The following is a 15,917-nucleotide window of genomic DNA, read 5'->3' as shown; positions in this document are numbered from 1 at the left end:
CCACTGAGTGCCATACAGGTGTGGCGATACTCTAGAAAATTACTTCGCCCCTCCTCTTTTGCTTAATATCTCTCTTTTTAGTAAATGTGCCTCCGTCTGTAAAATAGAAGAGAATTTTTTTTTTTTTTTTTTTTTTTTTTCTCTGTAGAATGCACCCCCAATATTGGGTCCGCTTAACGCGGAAGCACATCACCGCACTTGCAAATAATCGGACGCGATAATATCGCACGAAGTAGGCCTATCCTCGGAGTTCTTTTTTAACATCCAATGGCACAAGTGTATCAGGTCGTTCGAGTAGCTGGTTGGCAGGGGCTCTGGCTGCGGGGCAATGTTTTAGAAGTGGGTGGTCTTGTTGCATTTTTGCTTCCACGGAGTTGGTAAGTTTGTCATAACTTAAGGGCAACGTTATCGCAATATTGTGCCACTTTTGTGCCATATTTGCGGCATTTTTGTGGACATTTTTTTCCGTTTTGCCTCGCCGCTGCGCGCACCTCCTCTTCGCAAATCTTCTGGGCTGTCGATAACATATTGGAATGTTCCGACTTGAAGGGGTGCCGGAGGCTCATGAGCTCGTACAGTATCACGCCAAGGGACCAGATGTCCGCGGGGAAGCTGTAGGCCACGTTCTGGGGGAGAATCGGCGCAGAAGGGTAGGATAAATTGGGGAAGCAAAAGCGGCACACACAATGGGAACACAAAATGGGGGGTAACACCCCGAATGACGAACTGCCGAATGATAAAACTTCTACGCTATGTGAACGGCAACAAATAAACCGCAAAAGCGAAGGGGACCCACCCTGCAAATCTCCGGAGCCATGTACCCAATGGTCCCACACAATGTACTTGTTTGTTCTGTGTTCTCAAAAATTTTGGCTAGCCCAAAGTCGCCCACCTTAGCCCTCTCTTCATCATCAAGAAATATGTTGTTGCATTTTAAGTCTTAAAAAGAAGGGGCAGGGGGGGAAGTTATTTTATGCGTAAACTCTGAAGCGTCTGAAAAGGGAGTATCATCATCCCAAGCGGAGGAATGTTGACATGAGTAAAAGATAAGCTCCTTATCGTAAGCGGCAATTTTGTTTTTTTTTTCCCACATAATTTGGACAACCATTTCGCTCGTGTATGTAAGCGAAGAGTGAAGCACTTAATTACCTCTATGTATAAGTTTCCTGTCGTGCATAAATTTGATCGCAGTAATGATCTGTAAGAGCCATCTTTTTATTTTCCTCTCGGGAATCAACGTGTTCGTTTTTTTATACCTTTTTATGTATTTACTTAAATCTCCTTCTACATTTCGTGAAAATAAAAAAAAGGAAAAGTGAAAAAAGGGGAATCCCCCGATGTTGTGCATACATATATATAGATTTCGTGAAAAAAAAAAAAAAAAAAAAAAAAAAGTGGGTCAGGCGTTAATCGCCATAAATTGCAAACATTCACTTCCAGACAGTAATGTTAAAAAAGTGTGTAAAGAAAAAAAGGCCTTACTGGAGCAGAAGTCCATAGTGACGTACAAAATGTTATCCTCCAGGAACGCTTCCTTATATCGCACGATGAATGGGTGCACGGACACCTCGATTAATGCCTTGGACAAGAGCAAAGGAAAAAAAAAAAAAAAAGAAAAAAGAAAAAAAGCGAAATATTATAAAAACTAACGCATGCTTAAGTAATACAAATTCGGATAAGCAACACCCCCCTGCATCTCCCCAAGATCCCCTATTTAACAGATCGATATGCATTCACGCGTTCTTTCCTCTCTCAGTCGTTCCGAATGCGTACTCGCAGCTCGTTAACAACGTTCATTTTTTCCTTGTGATTCATGCACGACATGTCCAGCTGCTTAACGACGAAGCTGAGCGTGAGTGTACACACATAGGCGCGAAAATGTGTTTATGTGTAAATCGGTACATGTATAAATGTGTACGCGCTGAGTCTACACGTCCTCGACGGAGCTCATCTTTACATGAAAATCGCCAGTCGCCCCGTTCAACAGACGAAGCACGTTCAAATGTGCGGACGAAACATATGGCACTTCCCTACAAGGGCAAACCCTCAATGCACGTACATTTCCCCCTCGGCGTTCTTTACTGCCGTGACAATTCCAAATGATCCCCGCCCGATAGATTTTATAACCTCATAAGGACCTATTTTCTTCGATGTAGACGTGGCCATTTTGGACGATAATGTGGGGATCCCTCCGTCCTGTCCACCGCCTTTGACCTAGATGAAAGTTATAAAGGAAGAAAAAAAAAAAATAAATAAAAATAATAAAATAAAAAAAAATCGCATGACTTCACAAATATATAAACATTCCCCCAATTAAGTGTCGTCAAAATTGTGATCCCTCAAAAGAACAAAGAATTTTTCTGTCTTTTACTCCCAAATTTGAAGAAGTTCTTTTTCACTTGACTTTAAAGACGCCTCTTTATAATTACAAAAAAAGGTTTTACCATTTGACATCCTAATAATGGAACGTTTTTCCTTTACTCACATATTTTTCTGAGCCATTTCTCCCTTTCGTGAAATTATGCACATTTATTTAAGCAAAAACGATGTGGTGTTAGATATAGCTAACGAAGAAGAAGAGCTTCAATAGAAAGGGTGTACATACAGAACAGGACGAAAAGGCGTACACACGAATCGAAGGCTTATCGCCAAAATGGCCATATGGGGGGATCAATTGTACTCTTGTACATACAGATAGAGAAAATTTCCCAATAGGTGAAATAATGTAGACAAATTCATCCTTACAATATTCCTTTCAGCCCATTTGCAAATGTGCTCCACGACTCCCCCGTCATTATAAACACCCACAAAGGGCATATTAGCAAAAAAAAAGAAAAAAAGAAAAAGATAAGATGATGTTTTGAAAATGGAAAGGATAGGTGTAAAGTCCCAAACGAATCAATACGTTATGTAAAAAAAAAAAGAGAAATATACGTGGTGATAAAAAGGAAATGTGCGCTCATTAAAGTAACCGCATTAGACCTTTATCTCTACGAATATGATTTAAAAATGTAGGAAAAAATTCAAACTTTTTGCTTTACACACATGTGTAACAAAGGTGGATATATATGGAACAAAAAAAAATAAAAAAAAAAGGGGGGAATGAAAACGCAAAATGGAAAAAAGTCGATCGGTTGAAGGAGCCAAATGAAGATAAATTATCTCAAAAAGGGACAACAAATTTGCAGTTAAAAAAAAGTTAACACATTTGAGTATATTTTCTTGTAAATATAAGTTGTATATGTGTCCATTTTATGCGAATTTGCTTGGAGCCGTTCGGCTCTAGCGGAGGGGGCATCAACGTCGGTCGAGTAAAAACGGTGAAAAAAAGGGGTAATGCAGACTTACAAATGGATCCTCAAAAACTCTTTCACAACTTCTACGCGGTTCCTATGCGGTTCCTATGCGGCTTCTGCACAACTGCCAGATGTACGCCTCCCTCAGGCGTAGTTGCAGTAGCAGTTCCTCTGAATAAACTGAGGTGTCTTGGAAATCCTAATTTTGGGGAATCCCGCGTCCTTGGATTTGTATATGTTCAGGCTTGAGAACCTTTTTTCCCTTTGCAGAAATCCATTACACGTGGAAGATTGCATTTTGGGGAAGTTATCATACGTGGGCAAAAATTTACAGCTGACGGTTGAGCAGAAATTCTCGTTATTGATAGTATCCACGGTGGTGTCCTGATCACCTTCAGCATTGAGTGTTGCACTGGAATGAATCTTCTGGATGTTTAGCTCGTTCAAGTGTTGAATATCTTCTTCGCGGATAACGTTAATTGTCTGGTTTTGTTTCAAGTCCTCTATTTGAATTTCCTCCTTATTTTCCACCTCCTCAGTAATGTCAATATTGGGGCAGTTAATTTCTGGGATTTCCATGACGCTTTCCTTTTTGGTAGTTTTCAAAACGGGGATTACTTTCTCTACGACCATGTACCTTGGCACGGTTATGATTCTTTCCCTGTCAACGTAAACTGGAACTTCAACAATTTTTTCAATCGTCTTTATTTGTGGGACTTCCACAATTTTTTCTTGATATATAATTCTATCCACATTTTTTACCTTCTCAACATATACTGTCTTCGTTTTGTACACATTTTTGTACTTAATGACTGGCCTGATTTGCTCCACTATCCTTTCGACTGTCTTGATTTGGGGGACCTCAACAATTTTTTCAAGATATACTTCCTTGGGAACTTCAACAATTTTATTTTGTACAATTGGCTCCAACACTTTCGGTGGCAGTTGTTTGTTCACCATCTGTGGGTACGAATCATTTCCATTTTCCTTGGACTCGAAGACATTGTCTCCAGAGCAGCAGGCTAGTTTCTGGTTCGTGGAGCACATTTTCTTGGATGGGGCGATTACAAGGTGTGTTTGAGCATATACGAGTAGGTATACGTATATGTATATATATACACTTATGTGTTTGTTTTCCGTTTGCCTCAGCTCTTGCGCATCTATGGCAACCGGGGGGATAACCACTGCGCGTTAAACGAACAGACGGGGGCCTAATATACCAACGACGGGTGAACTTCGGGGGTGGATTCGCTAAAAAGGGGAAGTTAATTCAAGAGAAGGGTTGTGTGGAAATATCTCTACGCATATACACGGGGCACGCAGCGTAACTGTTACTGCTATTTTTGCCGTTCCTTAAATGACGCCCATACGAACACACATATGTGTGTTTGTGTGAGTGTTATAACGAAGCGGGGTGACAAAAATGCAGCTGTTAATCCAATTTTAAAGGCGCATCTGACGAAGGTTTACCTTCTACGTGGGGGGTAGAGATTCTGGCGAAGCTACCGTTTCGTGTTTTTTTTTCTTTTTTTTTGGTTCTACGTGAGGTGTTAAATGGGAGAATAGAGAAATACTTACACACAGCTGTGTTTTTTCTAATCCTCGTAGGGGAAAAAAACAACGGGAAAGATAGGGAGGAAAATTGCGGGAAAACTAGAGGGAAAAAAAACGGGAAAAATAGAGGAAAAACAACCGACAAAATAACAGGAAAAATTAAACGATGTGACCTAAACGAGGCGAAGCAAAAACAACACAGTGTGTACAAAGGCGGCTTCTCTTCTTTCAAAACATGGAGTACATCCAAACTTGAAACGCGTTAAATGAAAAATATCTTTTTGCGAAGTGCTAGAGTTTTTCACAAAATTAATTATTAAAGGCGAAAACCTGTGATGTTGTTCACGACGGAAAGGTGTTACCCCGGGCAAAAAAAAAAAAAAAAATTCACATAAATTATGACGTGAGTTATTGGAGTGACTTACTGACGTAAGTTATTAACGTGAATTATTAACGTGAGTTTGTAGCGGGAATTATTATCGTGAATCATTAACGTGAATTGTTAACGCAAGTTGCTGACGCAGAATGCTGCCAATTTGTTGCCAAATTGCTGCGTAAATTATCAGATAGCTTTTTTCTTTTTTTTTTAAACCGTTTTTTTTCAAATTGCTTACAAATACGCGCACAATTCTACACATCTGCCCCTCAACAGGTGTATAAGAAGATTTAAGAAGAAACTTCTGTTAAACATGCTGTAAACAACACTTGGTCTGTGCACACATATGATGAAACAGCGACTCGGCTACCCCTTAAATTTGAAACGAAAATTTACGCAGGCGTGAAAATTGAAAAATCAAAAAGAAAAAACATAACGCACGCAAGAAATGGCTGTTTTTTAATCTGCTACAAAAAGAGTCATAAAAAAGGAAAATGAAAAAAAACAAAACAGAAAAAAGGAAACAACAATAAAAAAAGTAACAATAACAGCAACAATAAAAGTAACAATAACACAACAGTAACAATCACTATAGCAACAGGTGGGTTGTAAACATGTTCGTGAATTTTGTTTCCCTCTTCATGTCATCAGTTATTTACTTTCTCCCTCCTTTCTGGTTAAGTCAAACAAATTGCCAGAATTTTTTTGCCTGTTTTTTTTCAATTCCGCACAGGTGGTAACCTTTTAAAGCCACGCTAATAAGTCCACGCGAGGCGCGGTATATATTTATCCATACCTCCGCAAGGACGTAAAAAAATTACAAACTATACGGCCAATTTGCTCGCGTGATGGGTCTACGCTACCTTGTGTGCGCATGCGCGTGTGAATGCGTGTGAGTATATAAATATATTTATATATATATGTACACATATACATACACGTGTGTGCGTGTGACGGGAATTGAAAATAGGCACTTCAAAAACACCTTCCCCTTTCAACTTCTTATTTCTCTAAACAAAAAAAAATCATTAATTAGGGTTGTTGGAGGGAGGTTTAGCCAGCTATCTCTCGTTGTGTAGTGCGCCGTCAGTTTTCTGTCAGTGTACCGCATTATTTCATCCATGTCGTAGGAGCTAGTCTGCGCGCAAAAAAAAAAAAAATAAAATAAAGGAAAAATAGCTAGCCAGGTAAATTATAACGCAGACAAATTAGGAAAATGCCAAACGGATTTGCATCTACGTGCTACGATGCCACTCGGAAAACATGCCTCAAAAAACGGTGTCATGCACATGTGTGTGAAAAAACGGCAGAAGCGGCGAAAGAAAAAGACAGAAAACTTTCTTCCCACATAAAGTAGTGCATCCGCATAACGAACGTTTCGTTCAATTTGTGGTGGTCTTTTTGTGCGTATACTATTTTTTGTGAACAATATCTTAAACGCGCAAGACAACCGCTTTTACGAGTATGCATTGTAGATAAGAAAAGAGGTAAACGGGGGTGAGGCGATAAAAAGGCTTTCATACAGGTGTGTATATTTTCATACATATCAATGGGTACATATACATATTTTCAGCCATGCTGACACCTAGTTGGCCCCCTTTGCAACACTTACCCTGTATAACTTGGCGGGGTTCTTCTTCATCCACGCGACTTTCCTTCTTCTTGTTCTTCGATGCGAACTTTTTTTCTTCGGAACTCCATACAACGAAAAATTCCTTCTATTTTTGAACACGCCGTTATGGCCATTGACTTGCAAACTCAGTGAAGCGTTTAAAAATAGACTTGGCAATAAGGGGGTACTCGATTTAAATGCGAAAATAAAATTCAGGCCAAATGATAAAAAGAGTAAACAGGTATGTAGTAACATTTCTGATATGAACGAAATGTGCGGTCAAGTGTTGATCTTTCCTTCGATTAGGTTTCCCGTGTGTGCTCCTCCCTTCAATTGGTTATTCTGATTTTCCCTTCCTTTTGCAGTAAAGAATCTCGGCCGTGGGAGGGAAGGAAAAGAAAAGAACATTTTCCTGCTTGTGCAAAGGGAACACAGATTGTAACAGTTTATTTTGGCTTCATTTTTTTGTTTTTCTTTGTTGTTTTTGCTAAATTGTGCTGCGGAATTGTTACTAAAGGGAGGATTCATAGGGCGGAAATTTTCGTAAATTTTTCCCACTTGGTAGTCACCATATGTACCATTTTACTATTTTCATTTTCGCCGTGCCTTCTTTCTCTTCATAAAAAAAAGGCCTGCAATATTGTACGCACGTACTTGGAAGTTCGATCCCTCTCTGAGCTTTTCTTAGTATAAATGGCGTTTCACTGCGCAGAAATTTTTTTTTAAGAACCCAAACCCGGTCATATACAAAATAACTTTTAGAAGGTGCTTCCATTTCTTCACATTTTTAACACTCCTTCAAACAGTGTAACAATTTTTCCGAAGGTGAATAATTCCATGTTGGCCAAAACAATCTGTGCTAAGACATTTTTTGTATTTATCCCCACCTTAAAGCAACAACAGATAATGCATTTCATAGGAAGATATAGTAACTGCGTATTAATAAAAAATTTTCCTCTCCACCCCGCATACATTTTTTTTTTTTCACCCGTTAAACTGCGCATTGACAAGCAAATATTATTTAGAAAAGCACGTCGGAGTAACCTTTTCTCCATGGAGAGGGAATTTACAAAATGATGGATCTCCGGCAAAGGGGATGATGTTGACGATGCTACTCTCGTAAGACTACGAATTAAAATGTTTTCTTTTACAACTGTGGTAAGGAGGCGCACGACTGATAAATGTTTTTTTTCAGAGCGCTTTTTTACACATCCGGGATGTGTTGCCCATCTGGGGGATGTAGCGAAGTTGCGCCTAGAGAGGCGGCACTCGACTGCTGTGTGGGAGAGCAGCTGCGGGGGGAGCAGCAGAAGCAGCCATGGAATTGGCCCCGAATGTAACGACAGTGAGTGCGCACCCCCTCACTGGTTAAGCCGCAACGAGAAGGGGGGAAGTAAAACAGAACTGCTGCGGGGAGGAAGCCATGTAGACAGATCCCCACAAGGGGACAACGAATATCTGAGTATTTCCAAAAGGTCCAAAATGATGAAGTACATAATAAGGTTAAGGAAAAAAAGGAACTTCCGAAAAAAAATGAATTCCTTTTTTGTAAAAGAGTCCTCAACTATTACACATTTGGCGAGTAACCATAATCTCACATTTGAAGTTATTTTATCAAACAGCAAAAGTCTATTGGACCATTTTAAAAGCAAATGCTCCAAACTGTATTATGCAGACATGGACACGTTAAATTACATTTTTCGTGACTCCATAAAAGTTAATAAAGAAGCGAGAAACGATGCTGTAGCTGTAGTGAAGTTACCAAAGTCGGTTCCACCAAAAGAGCCCATCAAATTTCTGCTAGCTTTTGATAGAATACGATATGCGTACAACTTGGGAAAAATATTAAACACGGCCTATTCCATGGGTGTTGATTATCTCTTTTATGTTCACAACACAGTGGATCCATTTAACCACAAAGTTATCGAAATGACCAAGGGATCGCATTTTCAAATTCCTTACCTATTCGGCTCATATTTAGAACTAAGACAATTCTGTGATGCACATAAGTTGCTTCCAATTGTGGCACATACGAATGGAGCCAATCCAGTCCACATTTTAAAAGCGTCAAGTGAAAAAGGGAAGGGAGTGTGTCTCATTTTGGGGAATGAATCCACCGGCCCGCACGCGGATGTCTTGAGCTTCGCAAAACCGTAATATAAAAATTGCGCGCACGTGAGAAGTAGCTGTTGTGGGAATCCACGAAGATATGCCTTTTTCAAATCGTTTCATTTCTGAGTCAATTTACGTGTTGGCGAATTTTACTATCCACCCTTTTTTTTTTTTTTTTTTCCCTTTTTTGTAGGATAAGTTTGCTCATGCACGAAATGACCAACTCTTTAAACGTCTCCGTGGCAGCAAGTATTTTAATTCATTACTTGAAATGCATGGCGTAGGTGAGTTTTCCGCGGCCTGGTTATTCGTGAAAGCGTGGAGATAAAAGCGGCTGCCGTAAAAACTCGGAAAAGGGCAAACGAGCAATCAGGAAAACTTACAAGCGCCTTGGTGCTACTCGCATGTACATGGACACTTGCATCTGCATGAGTGCCACCACGTGTTGTGCTATTAGAGGAAAATAATGTTCACCGCATTTAGGGTGAGTATAATTCCGATATCGATCGTATTCGCTTTAGTAAGGATTTTCCTTTTTTTTTCTTTTTTTTTTTTCCTACCCCCCTGAAGAAATGTGCATTAAAAATGCCGCATTCCCCACAAAAGCTTCAGTAAAACACGTACAAAATGGATTCCACTGGGATTGGAAAAAACTTCAATGAACTCTGCCACGTATTTGCCGAAACAGTTACTTTTACTACTTTACGTAAAGGGACAATTTAATTCAAGTGAAACACTCCAAGATGTATGCAACAATGTATGGGAAAAAAAAAAAAAATTGGCAACATGACTCACAGGTTGGATGTGAATACGTACGCCGCATCCGTAGAACCCCCGTTGGGGGCAGCTGCTTTTAAGTATTTGAAAGGTTCCAAAAAAGCGAGGCGTCATTTTATCTCCGCTTCGAAGTAATATAAAAAAATAATATAAAAGATTACCAATTGTTGAAAGTAAATTTGGCCGCTTTTATTGTGCAGCCTTCTTCTTCTCTGAATTCTGCATATCTCGTTTGCGTCGCATCACATCGTGCCGCACTACATATGTCATCCGTCGAGCGGAAGCCCCTTTCGTTGGTATGAGATGCACACCGCCCACGGGGCTATTTTATCCCTGGCTGAATAAGATCTAAGCATATAAATATTCATATGTGCTCGAAACAATTCTGTAAAATTAAGCTTCATAAAATAGTTGACCCTTCGGATCCGCGACTTTTGGAAGGGGCATACTGCTCGGAAGCGAATCAAGGCGGGTCTTCACAGTAAGGTGGATTCGAAGAGAGGAAAGCGTTGGGAAGATGCCTGTAATGGAAAGGCGCGTCTGTCGTGAAGGCGCATCTGCTAAAAGGGGAGGGAAATTCCTAGTTCAAAGGGCATCTACCAAACAGAGCGGATAACGAGAAAAAGTTCTTCTGAAAAGGTTGGATCTACATTCAAACTGCATCTTCAGAAGGGCTCATTTACATGTGAACTGCATCGATAAACGGTCTGTCCACAATGCCAGCAGGAAGAAACCACAAAATGTTCGAGTGCAGACGAATATGCGCGAACCACGGTGTCAAGGCAGTGTGCATTATCGACGGAGAGCTAGTGTGCGTCTCCTTTGGAAATACAATAAAAATAATAAACGTAACAACTGTAGATGTGCTGCTACAATTTGCAGCCTCAACAAGCAGCAACATCTACGGATTGACATTTCAAAGGAGGTCCCAGAATGGTGGCACATTAATTGCCCATGGGGTGCACAAAATTTATTGCTATATGCTAAATATTTCTTCAAATGGTAAAACCTGTGCTTTAAAACTTGTTAATAAGTATTGCACCAACAAATGGATACTACGGGCAAAGTTTCTGCTTCCTACTTATGAAAACACCGATGAGACATCCCACGATGCGAATGTGAAAGAAACTCGTACCAAAAGGGATAATCGCAATGTGATTCTTCTATGCTTAAGCAATGGAAGCATTCTACTACTGCACATTTACAGAGGGATCAGCTCCCTCAAGTATAAGTTCAAAGGAATACACCTCCTATACAGTGCAGACATTTCCATTGATGAGAAAAAAAAAGTGTACAAGATTGAGGTAGCTGGAGGAACCCCTTTCAACAAAATATTATTATGGAATTTCAAATTGAGAAAAAACAAAAAAACGGTAAAATTTTTCCTTTCCAAAAAAATCACTTCGTTGGAACATGCTCAAGAATTAGAGGGGCACAGAGGAATAATTTTTAAGGTCAAGTTTTTTGGAAAGCACAAATATGTTGGCTCTGTCTCGGATGACAGAGAGGGACGCATATGGCGACGGATGTGTGTAGAAGCGCAAAGGGAACACCCCGTTATGAACACAAAAAACGGAAACGAATTGATCCAGCGCAACCTCGATCGCTGCCACTCTCACCACCACGCTCAATACCAATGCGTTAGGGTACTAACTGGGCATGACGCCCGCATATGGGACATCGACATGGGAGTGTTCAATAAGCAGATTTATTTCATGACATGCAGCGAAGACTCCACTTGCATTGTCTACAAAAAAGGATATCCCAAGAATTACTTCCAATTCGGGAACAATAACGGAAGCACCGTCAGATGTATCTGCTTCCACGAACCATTGGGGGTGATCATTTCGGGTAGTGACAATGGCACCGTGCATGTCAGGTCCCTGTCGTGGGGGATAAGCAAAAATGGTGCCACTACTGCTTCAAGTGGAGGCTCCCCAAAGGGGGAACAAAGTTTTGCTTTGAATACCCCAAGTGTGTGTTCCAAAAGTGGGGACAAAAATGGTCCCATTATTTCTTCATGCGCAGATTCCCCAAAGGGGGAACAGAATGCTGCCCCTGCTTGTGCTTCTGCCTCCTCCACCACCATTGATGCTCCCCCCCACGGTGTAGATGCCCAACCGGAGCCAAAGGAGTGCACTCACACGAGGACTGCGCAATTAACGAATGGCCACAGCAGCTGGAGGTGTGGTCATTCCGAAAGGGACTGCATTGATGACATCCACATGGCTGAGTCGAAAAGGGTGAACCGCACCGACGATGAAAGCATTTCCAACGTTAGTCATCGAGCGTGTACAAAGCAGAGTAACCCTTCCGACCAGTTACCAAACAACTCGGGCAAGCAGTACACACATGCAAAGGACCTGGTGGCGCAAAACGACTCCATCCATTTTGTAGTCGACTACCTGGAGGAAAAACTGAGAAGGAGTAACGACTGGATCAGATCGGTAAGCCATGTAAATTTATACGACATAATAATCAGCACCAATGCAGGACGCATATACATCTTTAAAACGAAAGACGCGAAAGACACGAAAAACATACAAGTGTTGTTAATTTATGAAGAGGAAAAAAAAAACTACCTGGTGACGTGCCTGGCTTTTCATGGCTTGGATTATATATGCCTCGGATTTAGCAACGGATTCTGCTGCTTCATTTTTTTAAAAAACGAAAAGGATGCAACCGAGTTGATAAAATCCGGTGAACAGAATAAGGAGCTAACTTATTTTAAGTGCTTCGACCACCGAATCAGTGAGATGTGTTTGGTTCCCCTGGCATCTGTGAATTACGACAGGTTGATTTCCCGTGCGGGGTATGGCAATGTAGAAGACGTTTTGCACGCCTGGGTGAAGAAGGAGGTGGAGGGGGGAGCCTCTGATGGGAACTGCCGTAGAAACCGATACAACAATGGTGACCCCCGCGCAACGAGCAACTTCTACCAAATTGTGTATAACCACGAGGCGGGCCCACTCCAGCACAGGGGGGGCAACTCACACGACGCGCAGAGCGGAAGCGGAGTGGTACACATCCGCACGTTACTCCTAGCGGTTTTTGACCACACGGGAGTTATTCAAATATTCAGCGCAGAAAAAGGTGAACACAAATTCGAGGCAGACAGAATCGAGCAAAACAAGGCCCAAGTAAACGAAGTCGCCCAAACATACATCGATGTGAAGAATAACAAGTCGAAGATCATTTCAGTGACTTACCTTATGAAACAAAGAAGAAAAAAAATGGGTATCATATTTTTCGTGGGCGATGAATATGGGTGTATCTTCGTTATCTATGTAAAGACACCCATTGAGTACAATTCACAAGAACTGTTTTACGACTTTCCTAATTCCTTTATCAAGTCGAAACAGAAATTACGTGTTCATAATAACAGAAAAGTGTTTGACATTAAGATAATCGATCGGTTTGTCTACTCCTGTGGGCAGAATGGGCACATCGTTAAGTACCAGCTGTATAAGGATGGAAACGGGGTGTATACCTTGTACCGGCTGTGCTTAATTAAAGTTGGTTTTTATACCTCCATTTATAAGTTGCTGCCCATGTCCGTTGGCAGCCATAAGGCAGTACAAGGGGGATCCAATCTGGGGCTGGATGAACAAATGTGTCACGTGGGTAAAGTGGGAGAAGTAGAACAGGAATACCATGGACACATCACGCGAGGCGCTAACTCAAAACTGCAGAGAAGCAGTGCACCCACACACGGTGAGGAGGAAAACACACACAACATGTTCATTTGCTGCTTTAAGGATAAACAATTCGTTCTGTACGATTTGCGAAACAAAGTGGAGTACCTGTCCGTCCAGTGCGGTGGTTTCAGACGCCCCCTCAGCATCTTCACGAAATTTTCTCCAAATTTTATGAAAGCATTTTCCTTCTGTTTTTGCAAAGAGAAGAATGTCCATTTTAGCGTGAAAACATTGTGCAGCACTCAGCAGAGGGCCACCTTCCCGTACGAACAAATATACATCAACCCGGGGTTTCACTCCAAAAATGTTTCCTGCGTACTGTGGGTAAGTAAAAGATATCTCTGCACATGTTCGGAGGATGGAACGATAAAGATTGTTCACGTGAAGAAGTGCTGTGCTGAAAAATGGAAAAAGAAGTGTTTCTTAAACAGGGGAGAAAATACCAATTGGGGGAATAACATGGATGGCAGGTCGAAAGGAGAGCTCGCCGCTCCCTCCAAGGAGGACAAACAGGATGGTAGAAGAATATCTAGTAGGATAATTGACGGCACGGAATTTTCACCCGAGAAGAAGCATCACTCTCCCTTCACCCGTGCATCCTTCAAAAGGAGCACACGGAAAAATTCACCCTTCAGGCAAAACCAAATTAGCCTTCTAAATCACAGAATGGACATCATCCAAAATGTGTATAACCACAGTGAGCCCATATTCTACATGTGCTTCTTGGAGAGCCCCTTTCACCATTTTAAAAAATTAAAACTGCTAACCAGCGTTGGAGCAAAAAACTCGATCAACATTTTTTACCTATATATGGATGTTCAGAACACACCAATAATTTATCATGTAGAGAAAGTACGAGTGCACAAGTTCTCCAGCGATTTGCGCTTCCTATCTGTGCAGGGGAGGTTCCGTGTGTTACTCACTGATGGGAATAGACACCTCATTAGGGTGGATCTATTTGTTGGCACATCACTTGGACTTATACTTCACTATGCAGGCGACTATGAATTTGCGCATTATGAGAACATCATTTTTTCCAAAGTTATGGAGCTGGCCCATCTAGTATGTTCATACAATTTGGGGAGCACCATTCTGGCTTTAAGTTTAACGGACATTTTTTTGAGTGATTCCTTGGAAAACAAGTGCAAGGGGGATGCACACAGTGGGTTACACGATCGAAGAAGTGCCCCTCTACGAAGTTGCTTCTTTCAAAAAAGGGTTTCATTTGGCAACTTTGCAGAGGTAGAAAAACGAAACTGTTCATCTGAACAATTTGGGGGGCACCTGCACATGCGAAATGATAATGACAATGGCCGCCTTGAAGCTAAGGAGACGAATGGGGGGAAAAAAGTAGAAAAATGTGAATGTCAAACATTCCCTCCGAGTAATAAAGTGGAAGATGTACTCCAGCGAGTAAGCTGCGGCCATCCGAACAGTCTGCATAAGCCGACTGAGCACCTTCTCCTAAACAAACGGAAGGGGAATAAGATATTCCGGGGAAGCATATTATGCTGCGGATTAAATAACGGAGAGATTCACTTCTACCAGTTTGGCAAGAAGCTAGTGCCCCTGATGGAGAAGGTGCAGTTGCATCAGAATGGAATAAACAAACTATGCGTTAAGAGGAGGAAGGACACATTAGAGGTATTCACCTGCGGGGATGATCAGTCCTTAAATGTCCTCACGGTGAAAATTTCTCCTCCTTCCGAATCTTTGCTAAATGGAGAGCCTAACCACATACACCTGTCAGTTGTAGGAAAAAGCAGTTTTACCAACGCGCATTTGTCTTCCATCAGATCGTTGGCTCTGTTCTCCAATTTCTTGGCAAGCGTCTCCTGGGATCAGTACATCTCCATTTGGAATGTGAGAAGGGACAAGAATGAAAATATTTTTTTGAAGAGGGAAAAGAAAATCAAAATGGCTGTCTATGATGTTTCCTGCTTAAATGTCTATGTAATTAAGAAAAAGGCAATCCACAAAATGGCATCACCAAATGGGGAACCTCCTCCCCATCGTCTATCAATTGACAGAGTAAGGCAAGGGTCAGAACGTTTGCCTATCCCTCCTCGATCCTCTCGCACTACGGTGTATTTAACCGTGGCTGGGTCGAATGGAAGTTTGGAATCCTTCTGCCTGAATTCCGCGACATAGCTGTCGTGTGTGCTCATACTTCCCATCGCGTTCGCTATGAAATTGAGTGCCTCTCGTAGTTCTCACCCCTCACTTGGCAACTTTTCATCCATCGCATCCTATTTGTATTAGGGCCACCTCGTTGTTTTCGGCCTCAGCCCCGTTTGCACGTACCTCGTGTGCGCTCCTCTTACGTGTCTAGTTTTTTTTTTCTTTTTTTTTCGTTTTACAGTTTTGCATTTTTAACCTGAACACATGTTAACAAACACTGTCAAGGGAGGAAGAGAGTCTCCTCTTTTTTTTTTTTCGGTCAATTAACCCGCCCGTTACTACATACGTAGGGATGGCTTCGTGAATAATAA

At 41.4% G+C, this 15,917-nt stretch overlaps 5 protein-coding genes across 5 annotated transcripts; 2 read left to right on the top strand and 3 right to left on the bottom strand.

Annotated features, from left to right (window-relative positions):
- Positions 1–189: 189 nt before the first annotated feature.
- Positions 190–2,166, bottom strand: C922_01402 (serine/threonine protein kinase; the record flags this gene model as incomplete). Its single annotated transcript, XM_008817008.1, has 7 exons — positions 190–318; positions 492–626; positions 797–939; positions 1,150–1,284; positions 1,483–1,579; positions 1,774–1,846; positions 2,060–2,166. 7 exons carry the CDS (start codon positions 2,164–2,166, stop codon positions 190–192), a joined length of 819 nt encoding a protein of 272 aa, XP_008815230.1.
- Positions 2,167–3,440: 1,274 nt separating this feature from the next.
- Positions 3,441–4,343, bottom strand: C922_01401 (hypothetical protein; the record flags this gene model as incomplete). The annotated part of the gene is made up of 1 exon (XM_008817007.1): positions 3,441–4,343. The coding sequence occupies one exon, from the start codon at positions 4,341–4,343 to the stop codon at positions 3,441–3,443; it is 903 nt and encodes a 300-aa protein (XP_008815229.1).
- A 1,877-nt stretch (positions 4,344–6,220) lies between these two features.
- C922_01400 (hypothetical protein) lies at positions 6,221–7,093 on the bottom strand (the record flags this gene model as incomplete). Its single annotated transcript, XM_008817006.1, has 2 exons — positions 6,221–6,364; positions 6,839–7,093. The coding sequence occupies 2 exons, from the start codon at positions 7,091–7,093 to the stop codon at positions 6,221–6,223; spliced, it is 399 nt and encodes a 132-aa protein (XP_008815228.1).
- Positions 7,094–7,975: 882 nt separating this feature from the next.
- On the top strand, positions 7,976–9,234 carry C922_01399 (hypothetical protein; the record flags this gene model as incomplete). The annotated part of the gene is made up of 2 exons (XM_008817005.1): positions 7,976–8,991; positions 9,144–9,234. The coding sequence occupies 2 exons, from the start codon at positions 7,976–7,978 to the stop codon at positions 9,232–9,234; spliced, it is 1,107 nt and encodes a 368-aa protein (XP_008815227.1).
- Positions 9,235–10,443: 1,209 nt separating this feature from the next.
- C922_01398 (hypothetical protein) lies at positions 10,444–15,576 on the top strand (the record flags this gene model as incomplete). Its single annotated transcript, XM_008817004.1, has 1 exon — positions 10,444–15,576. One exon carries the CDS (start codon positions 10,444–10,446, stop codon positions 15,574–15,576), a length of 5,133 nt encoding a protein of 1,710 aa, XP_008815226.1.
- Between the last annotated feature and the right edge of the window lie 341 nt (positions 15,577–15,917).

This window comes from Plasmodium inui (assembly GCF_000524495.1).
Source record: "Plasmodium inui San Antonio 1 unplaced genomic scaffold supercont1.4, whole genome shotgun sequence".
Lineage (NCBI taxonomy): Eukaryota > Apicomplexa > Aconoidasida > Haemosporida > Plasmodiidae > Plasmodium > Plasmodium inui.
Note: the sequence above shows the minus strand (reverse complement) of the source record. Positions and strands in the feature narration are given on the sequence as shown.